The sequence below is a fragment of the Genypterus blacodes genome, unplaced genomic scaffold (genome assembly GCF_046128005.1).
Source record: "Genypterus blacodes isolate CSIRO-AG114 ecotype Tasmania unplaced genomic scaffold, CSIRO-AGI_Gbla_v1 ptg000158l_1, whole genome shotgun sequence".
Classification (NCBI taxonomy): Eukaryota; Metazoa; Chordata; class Actinopteri; order Ophidiiformes; family Ophidiidae; genus Genypterus; species Genypterus blacodes.
In genome coordinates, this window is record NW_027466959.1 from 1,397,715 (window position 1) to 1,415,063 (window position 17,349).

The window sequence follows — 17,349 nt, forward strand, 5'->3', positions numbered from 1 at the left end:
AAGACGTCTTGAAAATAAAAGCCTTCGAGGACGTTGTTGAGGTTATGAATGAAAGCTGGAACGCTCTGTGCGTGTGTCCTCTGGTGTTTGACTCACTTGTCGTTTTCATTCAAGTTATTGCTTTGTAATGTAAAGGTAAACAGAGTGTTTCCGCTGTGACGTGAATGCAGAGCCACTGAAGGGGAGGGGCGGGGCGCACAGATGCCCGGATGTGTAAACAAATATGAATTAGGATATAAATGTTGTGTTTTCGTTATGTTAAAGTGATTGTTTATTGGACTATATGATACTAACCAACAGATATGAAATATGACCAAACTAAAGGTTATATTTGTTTACTTTACAGGTTCATCCATTCTTACAGCAGGATGATTTCATACAGGAAGAGATCCAGAACTGATTAAATTGAATATTAAATAAAAAAAATATCTTGAGAAGACGTCATGTAGATGTGTAGTAACGGTATCAAAGAGAGACGGTGAGGCACAAGATTAGTAAAGCCAATTTATTAGTTTTACAAATGGTGCGGATGAGGAAACCTTCCTAGGTAAGAGGTCAAATAACTGAACTCAGGGTAACTGCATCACTGTGTCCCCATATGAACCTCTGCAATCTATTTCAAAGAAATACAACATTTCTGAAAGCTCCTTTGCTGCTGGTTGAGATGATTGTGTCACTCTGTGCCGACACATTAAACCCAGTGAGCTGAATGGCTTTTGGAATGGAACGTTGCCATATTTCCATGAGCCTTGCTTTACAGACTGACTGATTTTGTTCTAAACTCCCAGATAACAGAGGATCATGAGACAGCTTGTCTTAAAAAAAAAGGCAAAGGTCAGAGTTCAGTCACAAACAAAGCACAGCAACATTGGAAATATTTAAGGACATGATGGAAAAACAAATACACAACCTTTTTTAGGACAAACAAGCATAACCCCAAAAGCATGGATCAATATGTTCTCCAGATATGAACTTAGGACGAACCTCTCTTTGTTTACAGATTAAAATAACATCATGATCGCTCATCTCCTCCTCCTCCTCCTCTCGTGTGTGTGCGTTTGTGTGCGCTGCATCATGTTGACATTGGACAGAAACAGCTCTGCAATTAATGAGGCAACTTCAGATACTAAGCATGAATCTACCTGCCCTTGAGCAATACGCTGCCTCTGTACACTCGATGACACCGAGGACTCATGGCCCATTCTACAAGCTATAATTCATGGCTGGGTTTTTGCCTACAACTATACTAAAATATAATGCTGTTATAAACAACCCTGACTTTGCGAGCCATCGGCCCGGGTCAACCTCTCCTCGTCCAAAATGTCCCATAACTATAGCTTACTGTCATGTCAAATTCATTCAATCAATCCATTAAATCATTGTGCTGAACTTAAACCTGTTGTCCTCATGTCTGGACATTTTTCACTTCCTCTTTTTTTTGGAGAATGTTTTTGGCAGAAGCCTCCAGACGGTTCCTGGTTGATCTGGGGGCTTCTTTTCTTGACGGATCCTTCAATTCTGTCATGGAAGAGTTAAAAAAAAACACGCCTTGAACACGTTTTCTTTAAAGTGGCAGTCAGTCTTTAATAACAGCAAAGAAACGTTTGGTTCATGTCTTTCACGTGACACAAAATAAAAACAGAAATATCTATTAAAACTATTTCAATGGCAGAGCAAACAGACTCTTTTCAAACACAACCAAAGACCTTTTTTTTTTTTTTTCCTTTGAGAAAAGTTAACACAAATAAAAGGTTTGTACTGATCAAAAACAAAAACAAGTGAAGTCGTTTCCCTGGAGACGACTCAAACAAGATTAGTGTCCGATATAAACATAACAATTTTACAATAAAAATATCTGCAAAAATATTTAAAAGAACGTTTTTGGGCTCAAGGAAAAAAGGGGAAAGGCAAAAACCGCCAAAATGTTATCTTTTCAATTCTTCAAAAGTCACAAATCACATATGTGGCAAATTTGTTGATATTTACACGACTGAAAGATAAGAATGGAACGCCCCCCCACCCTCCCCGCCCCCCCGATTCCACCTCCCAGATGATTGTTTCATTCGTAAGAGCATATACTGCGATTACAACAGAGTTTTGACTAAACAAAAGCTGCACATCAACTGTTGAATATCAAGACTGTCAAAAGGCACAGATAAACAGACTGGTTGCACAAAGACGTCGGCCGAAGCTTATCATACAACTAATCCCTCCCGGTGACGTTCCCAGGGCCCGGAACGTTCTCACTGAACCCCACACACTATCTACAGCCAAGTGCACAAGTCCCATCCAGAAAACTGCAGAAGCAAGTGTGTTTAACGTGGAGTCAGACTTCCTTCTTATACAGGAAGTGTGAGCGTTGGGACAAAGTATTTGATTCATCACAAGATTTCTGCTCGGATTATATTTAAGACCTGAGTGTCTTTTCTCCAACAACGAGTTAGTTTTGGTCATAATTGTTGACAGGAGGCTGATTTAAGGTCACAGGTGTGTTTATCCTCTGTGGGGGAAACTATAGAACTAGTTTAACACACAACTACAATGGGAAACTAGAATTTATTTTTCAGTCATTTGCGACCACTGAGCATGAATTCTTGCATCTTGGTGGTCAGGAGGCTAGGAAAGAAGCTGAATAATGAATATGGCTTGATTGCACCCCCCCACCCCTCCTCCCTTATAGAGACATCTCTCCTCTGACCTCTGACCCCTGCTTTCCCACTGTACTTCTATGGTTTCATTATTCCTCTGCTGAAATAGCTGCACAACTACAAATCTAATTTGTTCTCCAACATGGATACAAGAAATGTTTTGCTTAGAGTCTCTCATCTGTTGGCAGAAAATAGAATTCATGGGTGAACAGATGAGCGCAGACGCGTCGGCAGTGCTTGGCAGTTGTCGTCAAAATGACACGTAGTTGTGTAGTTGAGACGTTTTCCTACTTCAGCTTTAAATCGACTTTATAAGATTCCAAGAGAATCAACTTTGTTCATTCTTTAGTGATGTTAGGAATACTACTTCATTTCATCGATGACTTTCATTCATGCTACAAAATGAGTTAGGATCAAGTGAGTGTGCAGTAGAAAACCAACAGTGTCGTTTGAGACTACAGAAGAAATGAAATATGAGGCCAATCTTCAAACAAATCAAACTCAGGGCCGTTCAACGCTACGATGCTTAAGAATTCAAATAAGGGCAGTTGGCATCTTAATGCTGATGTACTGTGTGTTTACATCCAGCCTCAGCATTTCACAGTTAGATTGTCATTACTCATCATAATTCAGTTAAATTAGAATACAATCTTCAAATTCAAGTCTTCAACCGGCAGCCACAGCTCCTGGTGCTGTTATGTTTTCCTTGTGTGGGGATTTAGTCAACGTGTATCTCTCCTGAACCCCATTCCTTTGGTACGGATGAAGATGACTTAAGTCTTAAATACTTTAGAGTGATGTCTTCTCCCTTAGCAACCGCAGCATGCAGATGGGATTGATCTTCAAATTAACGTATCTAACTCAATGTAAATACAAAGCTTCAGAAGAAAAATGTGTCAAGAGGAAATAAAGAAGGAAAAAAAGGACTAAAGCACCGTGGGGTTGGGAAAAGAGATCAACCACAAAGGGAAACAGAAACAGCCTGAGCTTTCCAGAAAACAGAAACAGCCTGAGCTTTCCAGAAAAGCAACTGCCCAGCTGTGTGGCACTTAACATTGTCTTTGTTTACAGATGTGATAACAGTCATGCAGAGGGCGCAGAGTCGAGCTAACGCGGCGTCACAGAAGAAGTTCATAGAAACAACAGAGAGAAAGTAAACAGGAAAAATAGAGCAATCACATTTACTCCACACAAATCATGTTCTTCTGCACTGAACAGAATTCTTACCATGTAGGAATTTGAAAAATAAACTGTATATACAAACCAATGCTTGTACGCTGGGTTTGTGCATTAACTATGCTTGAAATCTGGTCTGATCTTTGCAACCTTGGTTTAAGGAAACGTCTTGTTTAAAGATCCACGAAAAGCTATTTGGAGTTAAATAAGGTTGTGATTGGATACTTAGGATGGAAAAGAACCCAACACCTGCAGGAATATCTTGAATTTGGAAGAGGCTATGTGTTCTGGATGTGAGGAAAATAGAGGATGAGAAAGGATAAAGAACGCCCTGTGGACCGATGAAGATGAGACAAAGTTGCGTAATGATCCCCAACGATGCAGTGTGGTGAAGGCTGGGGTCGTGGCTCGGTGAAGCGTATGGACCTGGATGGCGTACAACCACTGACATCTACAGTACAGTCATACGGCAGAAGCTTTGATCCAAAGTGACGAAGACTGAGGGAACTATTACGTAACATCTGTATCCAGAAACTCAGGAGAAGATCCGTGCAAAAGTATAAATGTTGGTAGTTTGATCAGGGAGGACGTCTTTGTCTGTTGTGACGGGGATGAAGATCAGACCACATTTCAGAAGCAGTTAATACATAAACCACAGTTAAGGATTCAGTAAGATGTGGATGAGAATGGACTTCTGGTCTTTAAATATGTTAAGGATTAAGATCAAATATATAACTTTAACAAGCAAATCCTGCTTTACAACATGTGGGTTTGGTTTTGGCTGAGAAATGATATCATAGATTTTCTGATATGAGAGAGAGAGAGGGGGGGGAAGAGGGGGAGAGGAGAGAGAGGGGGGGGGAGAAGAGAGAGAGAGAGAGGGGGGGGGGGGGGGGGAGAGAGGGGGAGAGGGGGAGAGGAGAGAGAGAGAGAGAAATATAAATCCCCCCTGCACTGTGGCGGGGATGTGACACACACTCTTCCTCAGGTGAGAGAGGGAGCGTGATTGATTGATCCAGATGACATTCCGAAACAAAGCTGACTGGATGAGCAAAGGCCCAAGGTGGAATTCAGGTGATGTGGACAACTGGAGAGAAAAATAAAACAATCACAGCAACAGAGTGAAGGCAGGAAGGGGTCGACAGGACGTGAGCCCCGAGCTGCAGGATCATCTGAGGACAGAAAAGGAGACCACGCCATCACAAGAGTCATAATATATATGGAACAAAATGATTTGGTGCTGTTCTTGTGTTGTAGTACTAACATTGTCCCATTCAGACCGTGTCTAGGTTAGGAGACTGCAGTCAGGTGGACTCACCTCTGTGCCGTGTTATGACCTTAACTGGAACCTTGCCGTTTCTTCAAAGATGAGTTCCTTCAGTGTCTCTTTGGGTAAGTCATCCAGCTCCATGTCAAACTTGAACGGGGCCTCAGCAACAGGCTACACCGGGCAGAGGAGGAGGCGTGTTAATGTGAGCGGACAAGAGACTTTAGGTTTCGCTCCGTAACCTCCTGAGACCCGGGGATTTATTTAGTATGCATGATTCCTTTGAAAATGTCCAGACATGAGGACAACAGGTCTAAGTTAGGCACACTGATGTATAAGGTGTAGGGAAGGGAACATGTAATAGATAGATAGATCCTTTGACCCATTTGTTGTGTTCATATACTCTCTTTTTATACTTCATACTCTTTATAACGCACCTACAGTGGAATATGGAGACAACGTTCTGGCCAATCTGGCTGTTAAAGATATCAAAATTGACATGATAGAAAGGCAACAGTAACTCAACGTTTGAACGATGCTCACTTGGTACCAAGGGGCCGAGAATGTGTCGAGGAAAGATCCCCCGCACCGTGACAACACCACTACCAGCTGATGCAGGGCAGGATGGATCCATGCTGTTGGGTTGTTTACGTCTAATTCTGACTCTACCACCCGAATGTCGCAGTAGAAATGGAGACTCATCAGCTCAGGCAACGTTTTTCCAATCTTCTATCGTCCAATCTTAGTGAGCTTAGTAGGAGTGGCTTCCTGTTCTTAGCTGACAGCAGTGGCGCCCGGTGTGTGGTCTTCTGCTGCTGTAGCCCATCTGCTTCAAGGTTGCACGTGTTGTGTGTTCAGAGACGGTCTTCTGCATACCTTGGTTGTAACGGGAGTTTATCTGAGTTACTGTTGCCTTTCTATCATCTTGCACCAGTCTGGCCGTTCCTCCTCTGGCCTCTGGCATCAACAAGGCGTTCGCCCAGAGAACTGCAGCTCACTGGGTTGTCTCTCTTTTTTTGGATCTCCGTCTGTCTCCAAAATGTTTCAAAACCGAAGCTCATTGTTGTGTCAGATGCTTCTTTTAATGAAATGTTCAGCCAAAAAAAAAAAAAAAATCCTTCTCACTCTCATAAGCACAGGGCTAGATGGGCTCAGTTGTTGTGTTGCTATGGACACAACAACAGCTAACGTCTACCAGTCCTTGATGTCTCACCTCATCTGTTGGGTCATAATATTGCTCCAAGTAGGGGTGAGCCAGGGCCTCCTCCACCTCGATCCTCTTGTGAGGGTTAAAGGTCAGCATTTTGTCCAACAGATCTAGAGCTGTGGCACAGGCAGAGCAGAACATAGTGGGTTTAAAATAAATGACACTTCAGTACATCCACACAGCAGGCATGTCTGAATGTGCAGGTGAGCCAAAATGACCAGGAATCCATCTGAACCAACACCCTGCAGTCCTGTTATGGCCCTGATGTGACCTCATATCATTTGTATAACCGATGAAGGGAAAATAATTGTGTTTTTTTTCATTTCATTGTTGATTCCTTCCCGATTGGCTTTATGTGTTTGACTACATTTCTACATGTTAACCGAGACACACCTAAGGAGGATAACTTACTGTCTCCAGAGCAGCTGTGCTTGATGGCCACACACCAGACAAAGCCCTGGCATTGTACTTTGGGCGTGGAAACAACCAGTTCCAAACTTTTAGTACTGAAACCACACCTGCTGCTTTGTGAACAACTATGAAGAATGTGTTGGGAATGTGCTTAACTAGGAGGAGTTTGATAAAGCCTCGCATCTACAAACGGATTTAACAAAGGCTTCTGGTGAAAGCTTAAATGACAACGTTGTGATGTTTCTGTATGTTTCGGTGAGACCAAAGCTCATTGGTTCTTTGGCTCAGTGCCATTCAAGTGACTGCTTAAACAAGAAGATCACAGTATTATCCGTCTCTGACCTTTAGGGTCAGCGTTGGGGAAGAGGCGGTTCCATGGCACTTTGCAGCGCAGGGGTAATGACAAAAGATAGTTCCTGGCCTTAATGTTGATAATGCAGTTGAGATCCTCCTGAGAGGGAGAACCCAGGATCCCTAAAAAAGAGTAGAATACAGTTAACAACTTACACACACACAACAGGCTGGAAGAAAAGAAATTATAATTATGAGTAGCTATTTCTAGCAATGACACTTACATATGATTTAGACTGACTCTGCTTATAATCAGTTCTTTGGTTGCTCAAATGCCCCAACATAACTGCAAAATATAACTTGTTTACTCAGAGCACTCTTACCTAAAATGTGGTTAAGCTGATCCAAATAGTGTTTCCCAGGGAAGATTGGCCTGTTGGACAACATCTCAGCCAGGATACAACCCACAGACCAGATGTCTATGGACTTTGTGTAACCCTGAAGGGAGAGACGGAGCAAAATGTGAGTAAAGCAAAGATAATATAATAAATTGGTGTAACACCTTGCAATTTCAGTTTGCCCTTCCTTCAGAGACGTCTGAGCCTACACAACATGTCATATCATGTCAAAAGGCAGCGGGGAAACCCATTTCTACATATGAATGAAGTTCAGGCTCAGCCACACTCCTCAAATACTGAAAAAAAATAAGTGGTGTTTGTGGCAGAGTGTTGGCGTCTGGGCTTCTACGCAGCAGCAGCAGCACACAGCAGAAGCTCTGTTATCCTTTAGATGTGCTCCCGTTTATTACATAAACATTTGTGGTTGATAATTCCTCCCTAGGTTCCTACATGAAACACATCACACATAAAATATTTCTTACAAAAGAAATAAAAGCATTACAGTAATGAAACAATATAAACAGGGGAGCTGACAAAGCTGCTGAGTTCATACGATGTTCAATGTAATTGTGGATATCTTCAGAATGGAGGAGAATCAGAAACAATCATTTTATCAGCAAACGGCGCAAACAAGTGTCAGCTGTGGTTAGAATCAGCCAATGTGTTTGTTATATAAAGAATGTGGTTGAGCCAACTCTCTGACAGACTGGTCAGTTATACTGCAGCATTCAAGATAAGTCCAAATTCAAGGTTTCCAGCTCAATTAAGTTATAAAAAAAAAAATAGATAAATAAAAAAAAATAATAATAATAACAATAATAAAATAAAATAATTATATATAAAAAAATAAAAAATAAAAATAAATACAAATAAATAAAAATAAATAAAAATGAAATAAATGAAATAAATGAAATAAATGAAATAAAAATACAGCCCTATTAACTTCAATGTGCTGTCACAATGTGTACACCTCCATTAAATGAAATACATCAGTGATGTTTTAACCAACTTCTCTTACACATAAAGCAGGTAGAGGCACTTACCTTGGAGTTGAGCATAATTTCCGGCGCTCTGTACCAACGGGTGGCTACATACTCTGTCAGGAAACCAGTGTGATCATGGTCAGGATCAGCCACACGAGCTAAACCAAAATCACAGATCTAGGAACAGAAACAGTATAATGTATGTTTAATGTCTCATCTCCATAGATAATTGATTGATTACATGAAAAGAAAGTGAACATTAAACCTTCATATCTTATATTCACAAGTACTGTTTACATTGTGGTACTAAATCTATTTCCCATTTCTTCTTTGAGACCCTGTTTGTGCGTCAGTAAGTGGTGTACCTTGAGATCACAGGTTGTGTTGAGCAGCAGATTGGAAGGCTTTAGGTCTCGGTGTAGGACATTGGCAGAATGGATGTACTTGAGCCCTCGGAGGATTTGGTAGAGGAAGTAGCAGATGTGGTCGTTGCTCAGGTGCTGAGTCTTCAACAGCTTGTACAGGTCCGTCTCCATGAGGTCCTGGACAATATATCTATGTGGTGCCACGTTAAGGAATTTCAACAGAAAGACTTGCCCTTGTAGGTTTCCTTATGTAAACAGGGTATCATTAATACTAATTAATCCTAAATTCTCAGTTTGGGCTTTCTCAAAACAATTAAATTAAAACTCAATACCTAAGATTTCTGCAACTATTTAAGGGATTAGTACCAACAGTTGGTCACAGGTTGAGGCATCATTAAGGATCCTTACCGACAGTGAAAGCTGCATAAAACTAAGGTAATTATTAAAAACGTACAACCTGAGGGAGTAGAGCCAACACTGTAATCATCTCATGAATACAGCCTACAGTAAATGTTATTTCTGGTAATGTTGCATTGATTCATTGAGGCTCATTCTAGTTACCAAACAGCATTCTAACATATCAGCCAAACTCCAGCTCAGTTCAGATAAATGGATACACATCCTTCATCTGGTCAATGGTTGGTGTACGGATGATGTCGTTGATTCCAATAATGTTCTCATGTTTGAAGCGCAGCAGGATTTTAATCTCTCTCAGGGTGCGTTGACAGTACGTCTGGTGCTCAAAAGGGCTGATCTTCTTGATAGCCACACGTATCTTGTTGTCCCGGTCATAGGCAGAGCTGGTTAAGTAAAAAAAAAAGGAAACAACAATTATAAAGAATCAGCCATACATCTTGCACTGCCAACGTTTGCCCACTTCAGGTCCCAAAGAGCCGGTGAGTCTGGTTCGTTGTGGCCTGATATAGGCTTTCAGGCCACTCCAGACTGATTTCTATGCCGCAGCTGATCCCCCATCTTCCTCCTCTAGCTGTCCTTCCCCTCCCTGATCCTCCTCCTCAGTTCCCAATTCCTTAGCCTACAGCTCTTCCGTGTTTCATGACTTAAAGACTCTCCTTTTCTCCTTAAGGCCTTTATGCCAGGGTTAATCAATGGTTTGTTGTTGGAGAAACAAGTTCCCGTCATACACCTGAGTGAACGTGGAAGACAGAGAGTCATGATTAAAGTCCCCAGAGACGAGCAGGAGAACCTGTGGGTGCTGGGACTGTATCCTGTTCAATGCAGATTTCCTACGGACACCGCAGAGATGAATCAGTTCCTTGCTGATCTCAAACATCAAGGCTGCGACAGCTCTGCATTTTTCACTTTCCCTTTCAGAATTACAGTCCTCAATCAGAGCCATGCAATCTAACAAAGCTCCAGGCTCCGATGGATTTCCTGTTTGTCATCCCATTGTCTTAATTAACATGAACATTACACAGCCTGTTTCTCTTTATGGTTTTAGTTCACTTCCTTCTCTCCGTCTTTGCTTCACCCCTTAAAGTTGAAGACCAAAACGAGTGAATGCTGCTGTAAACAGCTGCTTTATTGAGGTTTACTCTCAGGCAGGACTGGACTTTAAAAGGGATTGTAAAAGTTGTTGTTTGTTTCACCTCTCATATGAGTGAATTCTTCTTTTCTGACCAGCAGTGAGAGGCCAAACGTCTTCAAGCTTTACTACAGTTGCTGAGAATGAATCTTTCTTGGAAAAATGTAGCATTTCTTCCACATCTGTTAAACATTTTCTCAGCACACCTGGACAGCATTCCAGAGCAACACAACCGCTGAAAATCACAGCTTTACAGTGATCAGATTAATATACAGACAAAACTACATCACATCCACATCATGTGGAGATACTGGTATACATGATTTGTAAATATGTTCTCTGTTTAGAGTCAACTTGTTACCTGGATAAACGACACCTGTCCGCAGAATCAATCAATCAATCCGATTCAAACCATGGGCAAGACCAAAGAGCCTTACAAAAATATTGTAAGCATCCCTCCAACAGTCTGTAGAGTTGATAATAATATCCAGGCCTCGATTGATTATTTCATGCTCCCACCTCTCTACATGTGAGATGTTTCTTCTGATCTTAGGTTCAGACGTTGCCATTCTGAATTACGTTGCATGATTGGAATGAAATTACGAAATGATTAATTACAAAATAATTACGAAATGACTGCATGGCTTTCATTTCAAATATGCATCCATTCCTTTGCATGGACCATTTACAGTCCATAGTGGGAGTGTGGTGGCTGCGGTGTGAGGGTTTTCAGCATGCAAGTCTTTTCACACAGGTTGTGATACGTAGGGAGGATATTGCGTAAAATGTGCGTGCACACGGTTTTTGTTAGTCTGACTCTTCCTCTGCTGTGCTGCTTCTGGTTGCAATTTTCAGTTGAAGGGCAACAAGACAACAAAATAAGCATTCACTCTTTTCAAACAAACATAACAGCGGTGCTCTCATTTGAGTCCTGATGCATTTGATCAGTTTAATAGACTAAGGCTGCTAATGGAGTTATACGGTATTGTTTGTTATAACACACGTCTAAACGAGGTTTCAATGCTGTGCCTGCACATTTTCCACAGAAAGCAAAAAAAATGTCGAGTTAAAACCGCTCACACAAAGACAATAAGCGTCGGTCGCTCTCCTCGGATTTAAACAAACAACCACTGTGACTGATATCACGCCTTCTGAAGATGAAAGCTCAAGTTCAACACACACAGAGGGCCGTGATAATACGTTAGCTTCACCGTAGCTCAGCAATGGGTGAGTGTATATTGTTCCCCATCCCCCGGCTGTGAATTTACACACCTACCTGTGCATAAAACAAACAAACTGAAGGTGCAAGACAAGATGGTGGCTCAAACCGCCTGGCAGCCTGCTGCTTTTTATGTTGCATGCATCAGAAATTCAGTCTTGATGTGAACTGTAATGGTGCTAGTTATTCCATATCTGATATTCTATTTGCATTTCGTGTCATTCATTCATTCATTCATTCATTCATTCACTCATTCATTCATTCATTCATTCATTCATTCATTCATTCACTCATTCATTCATTCATTCATTCATTCATTCACTCATTCATTCATTCATTCATTCATTCATTCATTCATTCATTCATTCATTCACTCATTCATTCGACGGGCTTGGTGCAAACAGGCCTTTACTTCTTTACTTGCGTCGTAACACAACTATGCACACACATCAAAGTGTATCGCACACTTGAAAGGATAATAAAAAACCCTTTATTCTCCCAGGTGCTTTATTTGTTTCCTGCAGGTAAATGCATCACCCTCACTGCCTCCTTCTGTACTACTGAGTAACAGCCAATGAGAAGGGAGCACATCACAGCATCATTTCTTGTCTTAAATGGCGAAGCTGTGGCTGACATCTAAACCCAACACTAAGCATAACACAACCACTCAATTAAGACGGATCCATTTGAAAGCTCTGGGAGCAGTCATCGCCATTAATCCGCTCTGTCAAATACGGCGGGGCGAGCCAGGCTGATGAACGTGATGTACCTCAGAAGGACAAATAACGTACTTCATAAACTGTACTTCAGTGTGAAGCTGGTGGGGTCGAGACAGGGGTCAAACACAGTTACCTATAATCAAATCTGAGGCTCTACTAACTGAGCTATACAACCTGTTGGGGGAACGTGACACCTTTAGAGAGGTCAAACCCTGCAGGTGTGGAAGTAGAGGGTTCAGCAGCCACTGGCAATAATAATATATACCATAATAATAAATGGCGAATGAAATAAATACATTAAAAATATAACTAGTGTATTATATTATAACTAAACTACACATCTTATTTCTAGTAACAACACCATTGCGTACATCCACAGCCTACCTAGGCCATAGCTTAGTCCTGTGCTGATGTTTTGTTTTCCTCTGGTGAACCTTGTACAATATGGTGTGGCTCTGTGAAGCCTGGGTAGAGGCTTCCTAGCGGTCTGCTGCCAGTCAAATATTTGGGATTCTTCAAATAGCTGATGATGATTTGTCAGTGAGGCCTTTTTTTTATTCTGTTGAGCCTAAATATACTTAATCAAAACAATCGGTGGATAATAATCGGTGCTTCCATCTAATCAATAATGACAACCCTACATTCTAAATATTGCTTTTATGCTTTGCTCATTCAAGTTGTGATTAAATGTTGACATCTTGGAAATGTGTGTATGTTCATAATATAGATTTTAAATCACAGAAAGCTGATTCGTCTGGTATCTTCCATCAGAACAGAACGTGATTGCCCAAAGCTTTATATCTTGTTGAGGAGCAGCAGATGCAATGACACTAACGTCAGTCTGAGTGAAAACACCATGTAAGCAGAAACCTGACCACCACTAATCCAACTGGCATCATACAACAGATAAAACCACTTTCAACCCATGGCCCTCACAACACCGTTCCCCATCGAAACAGCGTAAATATGGGTCAAACAAACAGCATTACAGCCATAAATGAACCATTGTCCTCCACAGCGGACACAACTTAATGTAATTTACACAAGTTTGACACATCACTTGATAATTAGCTGAAACACTGCGTGATGTTGCGTTCAATTGCCGTTGTGTTTATTCAAGTTACAAGTTACAAATGGAGAAACACAAGTTAAAATAGCGGTGTTATTTGCTTACCACACCATCCCGTAGGCTCCCTCCCCGATGTAGGAGAGGTTGCTGTACCGGGGTCCGACGTCGAAGGCCTGCCCACGAACAAGCTCCGTTCCCGGCGTGGGGCTGGGGCCGCAGCCAGCAGGGGCACACACCGCAGCTGTCGCCATTATGAAAACGGGCTTTACACGTTAACGAATAAAAGGAGCTATTACGTTTGAAAAATATATTTATATATTTATATCCGTCGTAGCTTTGACTGCAACCGGCCTCACAGAGTGTCTTGCCTTTTCCTTCACAACAAATGGGTGTTTTCTTTCGTTTTAGTCCGGTTGTAGCGTCCACACCGCCACTGAGCTGTGTGAGGAGCAGGCAGGGGCGAGCGAGGAAGACGGAGCTCGAGCAGGAAAAACGGAATTGGTCACGTGATACATTTTTGTGATTACTGTTGACCAGGAGCTCTGCGATTCTGTTCCGAATACTGTGACATTTTTTGAAAAACAACAATCATTTTAAGGGTAGCTAGTTACTATAGTAAGTGGCTGCAACTGGCAGATGATACAACAGAAAAGAGAGGAAAATTAATAATAATAAACACTCCAGTGTCTTCAAGAAAATGTCAATCGTTTGCTTTAAAAGATACACCTGGATCTGATTCCATACATTCAAACAGGTTTCCTACTTAAAATATAGATATGTGAAACAGAAAGAACTAACTCCCACTAATTTAATATCAATGTAACACATGGTTAATAGGAGATTGGATCATTCATGGCAAAATCAGGATGTTATCAAGGCTTGTACATGCATCAATAGTTTTGGACACTTCAAATCCAATCATTAAACAGGCGCAATATGTACATTGTCACCTGGAAAAACAAACTACACTAGGCAAGACAAAGCAAGGTATGCCAAGTTTATTCATGTAGCACCATTCAAGCACAAAGACAATAGAAAGGGCTTGACAAAGGTATAACAACATTACAATGTCGCAGCAAACCAGAAGGTTTTTACGTCTTCATTTAAGGAAGGTGACAGCTGGAGCCGACCTCAGATCTGCTGAAAGTTTGTCTCGGAGGTGTGGAGCACAGAAACCAAAAGCTTCACCTGTTAAGTAGATGCTTTGAAGAGTGCTGTCTCCATTCCTGAAGGCTCCAGCATCCCAGCAGGTTGTCAGGTGTGTCGACTACCAAAATCCAGAATCCCGCAATGCTAACCCCCGCCACCCATAACTACCGTAGGAGATCAATCGTGGAATTGTGGATTTTAAACAGGATACAAAGATTCAACATTGACTTAGGTTGCATTGTGTCATGAGATAGGCTTTGCTGTGTTACGTGATGTAGACTGGTTTATTGGACAGGACTAAGGATTCATTCTATCCTTTGAGGTGACATAGGATTGTTGAGAACCCAATGTTACACCTTTGGAGAATGTATTTAAAAAAAAGAAAGAATCAAGGTTGCATTTTCTACACAGAGATTGACTTAAATATCTGTTCAACCTCATTGGGGACTCAAAAGGGGACTGGAGCTAAGCATCACCAGAATGTGATAATGGACCATTATCTCCCTGCCATAATAAAAAGGTCAACGCCTCTCTGGACAGAATCTGAACATTCACCTCTATTGTGCAAGGACTTGGCATTGCTACACCTTTGCAGACATTTTCCCAGTCAAGAATAATCAGGATTCCAAAGTACTTTCCCTTTTTGGAAAACAACTATTATTTGGAACAAAATAATATAATCAAATTCATTCAAAAAGACTAAGAACAGTCATGCCAATATATATTACTATTTCTATTTTAGGCTACACACACACATCTTTCCAAAGTCTCTCCCCTCTCCCAACACTGTCCCCATAGAGACACACATCGGACAACATTGCAAATTTGCTAACTGCATCTGCTAACTATGTTTCTCTCTCTCATGTTCAATCAAAGTTTATAACAAGTTTGATGAGGATGTAACCATCTTGCAAAGGACATACATTTATTCCGAAAATCTTGCTCACAATATTAATCCAACTCTGATCTTTCTACAACAGAAATGAGCCAAAACAGGATTTTAGCAAATGTATGTGAAACCTACCATGTCCTACCATGTGATCTCCATTACAATCCTCACTGATTAACTCTTTGTATATTCCTATCGATACATTAGTTTGTGTTCCAGTTCATTGTTTATGGAAAGTGATTCAAAAGTCAATTATTTCTCAAGATGCCTAAGAAAATATGTTCTCATTTAATATGACTTCTTCAGTTCCCAAATGAGACAATTTAGAATTTGCTTACGTACGAGTGGCAGAAAATAAGAAGTTCCCACTGAGGAGGAAGGTGCAGACCCCCCATCCAGAATATTACACCCGTGTTTTACATTGGGTCAAATCCCGCTGCTCCCCTCTCTGCTGGAATGTCTTTTGTACCGAGGAATTTTATTGCCGTACATTCACTCTGTTGCGGTGACACTCAGGGACAAAACCATCGCTGACCTTAAGGGGTATCAACTCAGCTCACCACCTAGATGCACATTGTGATTCTCACAGACCTTTTGGACGTCACAAGACGTCACAAGTCATTGTGTTGGAACATTTTTTTGTCCAGGGACAATGCTTGAATGAGACAAAAGAAAACAGTCCAGATGCCAGATCTCTGAAACGGCTCAACTCGGCCCTTTATAATGCAAGTGGGGACGGCTTTGTTAGAACACAGTGACAGTTTCTGGTTTAGAGAAACAATCTTTTCAAGCACATACCTATGTCTTGTAATTTCATTAGCCCTGGGTCATTACTCTGTGATGATCCGTCCTCTCATGGAGACATTCTCACAAGGCAAAATGAGAGATTCCTAATCCTAATAAGAGATTAGGATATTATGTAAAAACATTATACCACAACTTCGTAAGCAGAAAACAACATCTTTCCCTGTAAGATCATTGTTATAACAAAACAACAGGCCATCTGCTCAGAAATCACTTTTTTTTCCCCCAGATCTGCTTTGAATTTGCAAACAAGTGATTTATTACCAATTATAACAGCAAGCTATTTGGCCTTGACCAATCCATTTTTTGCAAGGAAAGATCCTATTTACTACTTAGATGTGTCACAGATGAGGGAAGTAAGAAAGTCTCTCTCTCTCTCTCTCTCTCTCTCTCTCTCTCTCTCTCTCTCTCTCTCTCTCTCTCTCTCTCTCTCTCTCTCTCTCTCTCTCTCCCTCTCTCTCTCAGTGGGTCAGGGATAAACAGGATGTTGATGTACCAACAAACCCAGAAACCTTGATTTGAATCACTTGGTCTGCCGGCCCTATCACTGACCTCCGTTCCCCTCATTCCTTCTGTTTCGTCATCGTATTATTACAAAATGATTGATACCCATTAGAAGTGAGAACAAATAATTGGATTGTGGTAATTAGACAGCAATTTCCCTCGGGATAACACAGTTTGAACTTCTCTTATCTAATTTATTGTGGTTATAATTAGTCCTTCAATCTATTTCAATGGGTAAACGTATTCCTCAACCATGTGTGGGGACGGATTTGTTCTTACTCTGTGCATGAGGAAAAAGTCATAAGAATTGTCTTCATACAGGAAAAACTTTTTGTGTATGAATGAAATTGAAGTGGTTGGAAGCACGAGTAACAAATACAAACAAATCTGTGTTTGACATTTTTCAAATTAGGGAGAATTGATACAATGTATACAAACAAGATTGTGATGAAACATGGCAGCAAAACACATTAAAGTTTGTTTACTAGAAGATAATGAATACTCCTTTGTGTATTTTGTGCTTTCTTGTCTCCAAACATGTATGTGTGCACTGCACTGGGCCCCGGGATCACTGGGGAATGGCATGAATACACTTCTAACCCTTTTTCCTCAAGTTAAAGTCTTCCACCGTATTCACTCTTACTTTAGGTCATTTAGACTTTTCAATTCACCCAAAGTGCGTGGGTCTTTTCTGTTCTTGACCC

General features: G+C 41.1%; 1 protein-coding gene across 2 annotated transcripts; it reads right to left on the reverse strand.

The window, feature by feature from the left end:
• Window positions 1-2,434: 2,434 nt before the first annotated feature.
• Window positions 2,435-13,761, reverse strand: mapk1 (mitogen-activated protein kinase 1). 2 transcript variants are annotated; one of them, XM_076167433.1, is made up of 9 exons: window positions 13,405-13,761; window positions 9,364-9,546; window positions 8,747-8,936; window positions 8,442-8,558; window positions 7,384-7,498; window positions 7,052-7,183; window positions 6,305-6,414; window positions 5,143-5,265; window positions 2,435-4,911 (listed from the first exon to the last, which is right to left on the reverse strand). In XM_076167433.1, the coding sequence occupies exons 1-8, from the start codon at window positions 13,548-13,550 to the stop codon at window positions 5,155-5,157; spliced, it is 1,104 nt and encodes a 367-aa protein (XP_076023548.1). In that variant the 5' UTR covers window positions 13,551-13,761; the 3' UTR covers window positions 2,435-4,911; window positions 5,143-5,154. The 2 variants fall into 2 exon arrangements, with proteins under 2 accessions (XP_076023548.1, XP_076023547.1); XM_076167432.1 differs by having other exon boundaries at window positions 2,435-4,996.
• Between the last annotated feature and the right edge of the window lie 3,588 nt (window positions 13,762-17,349).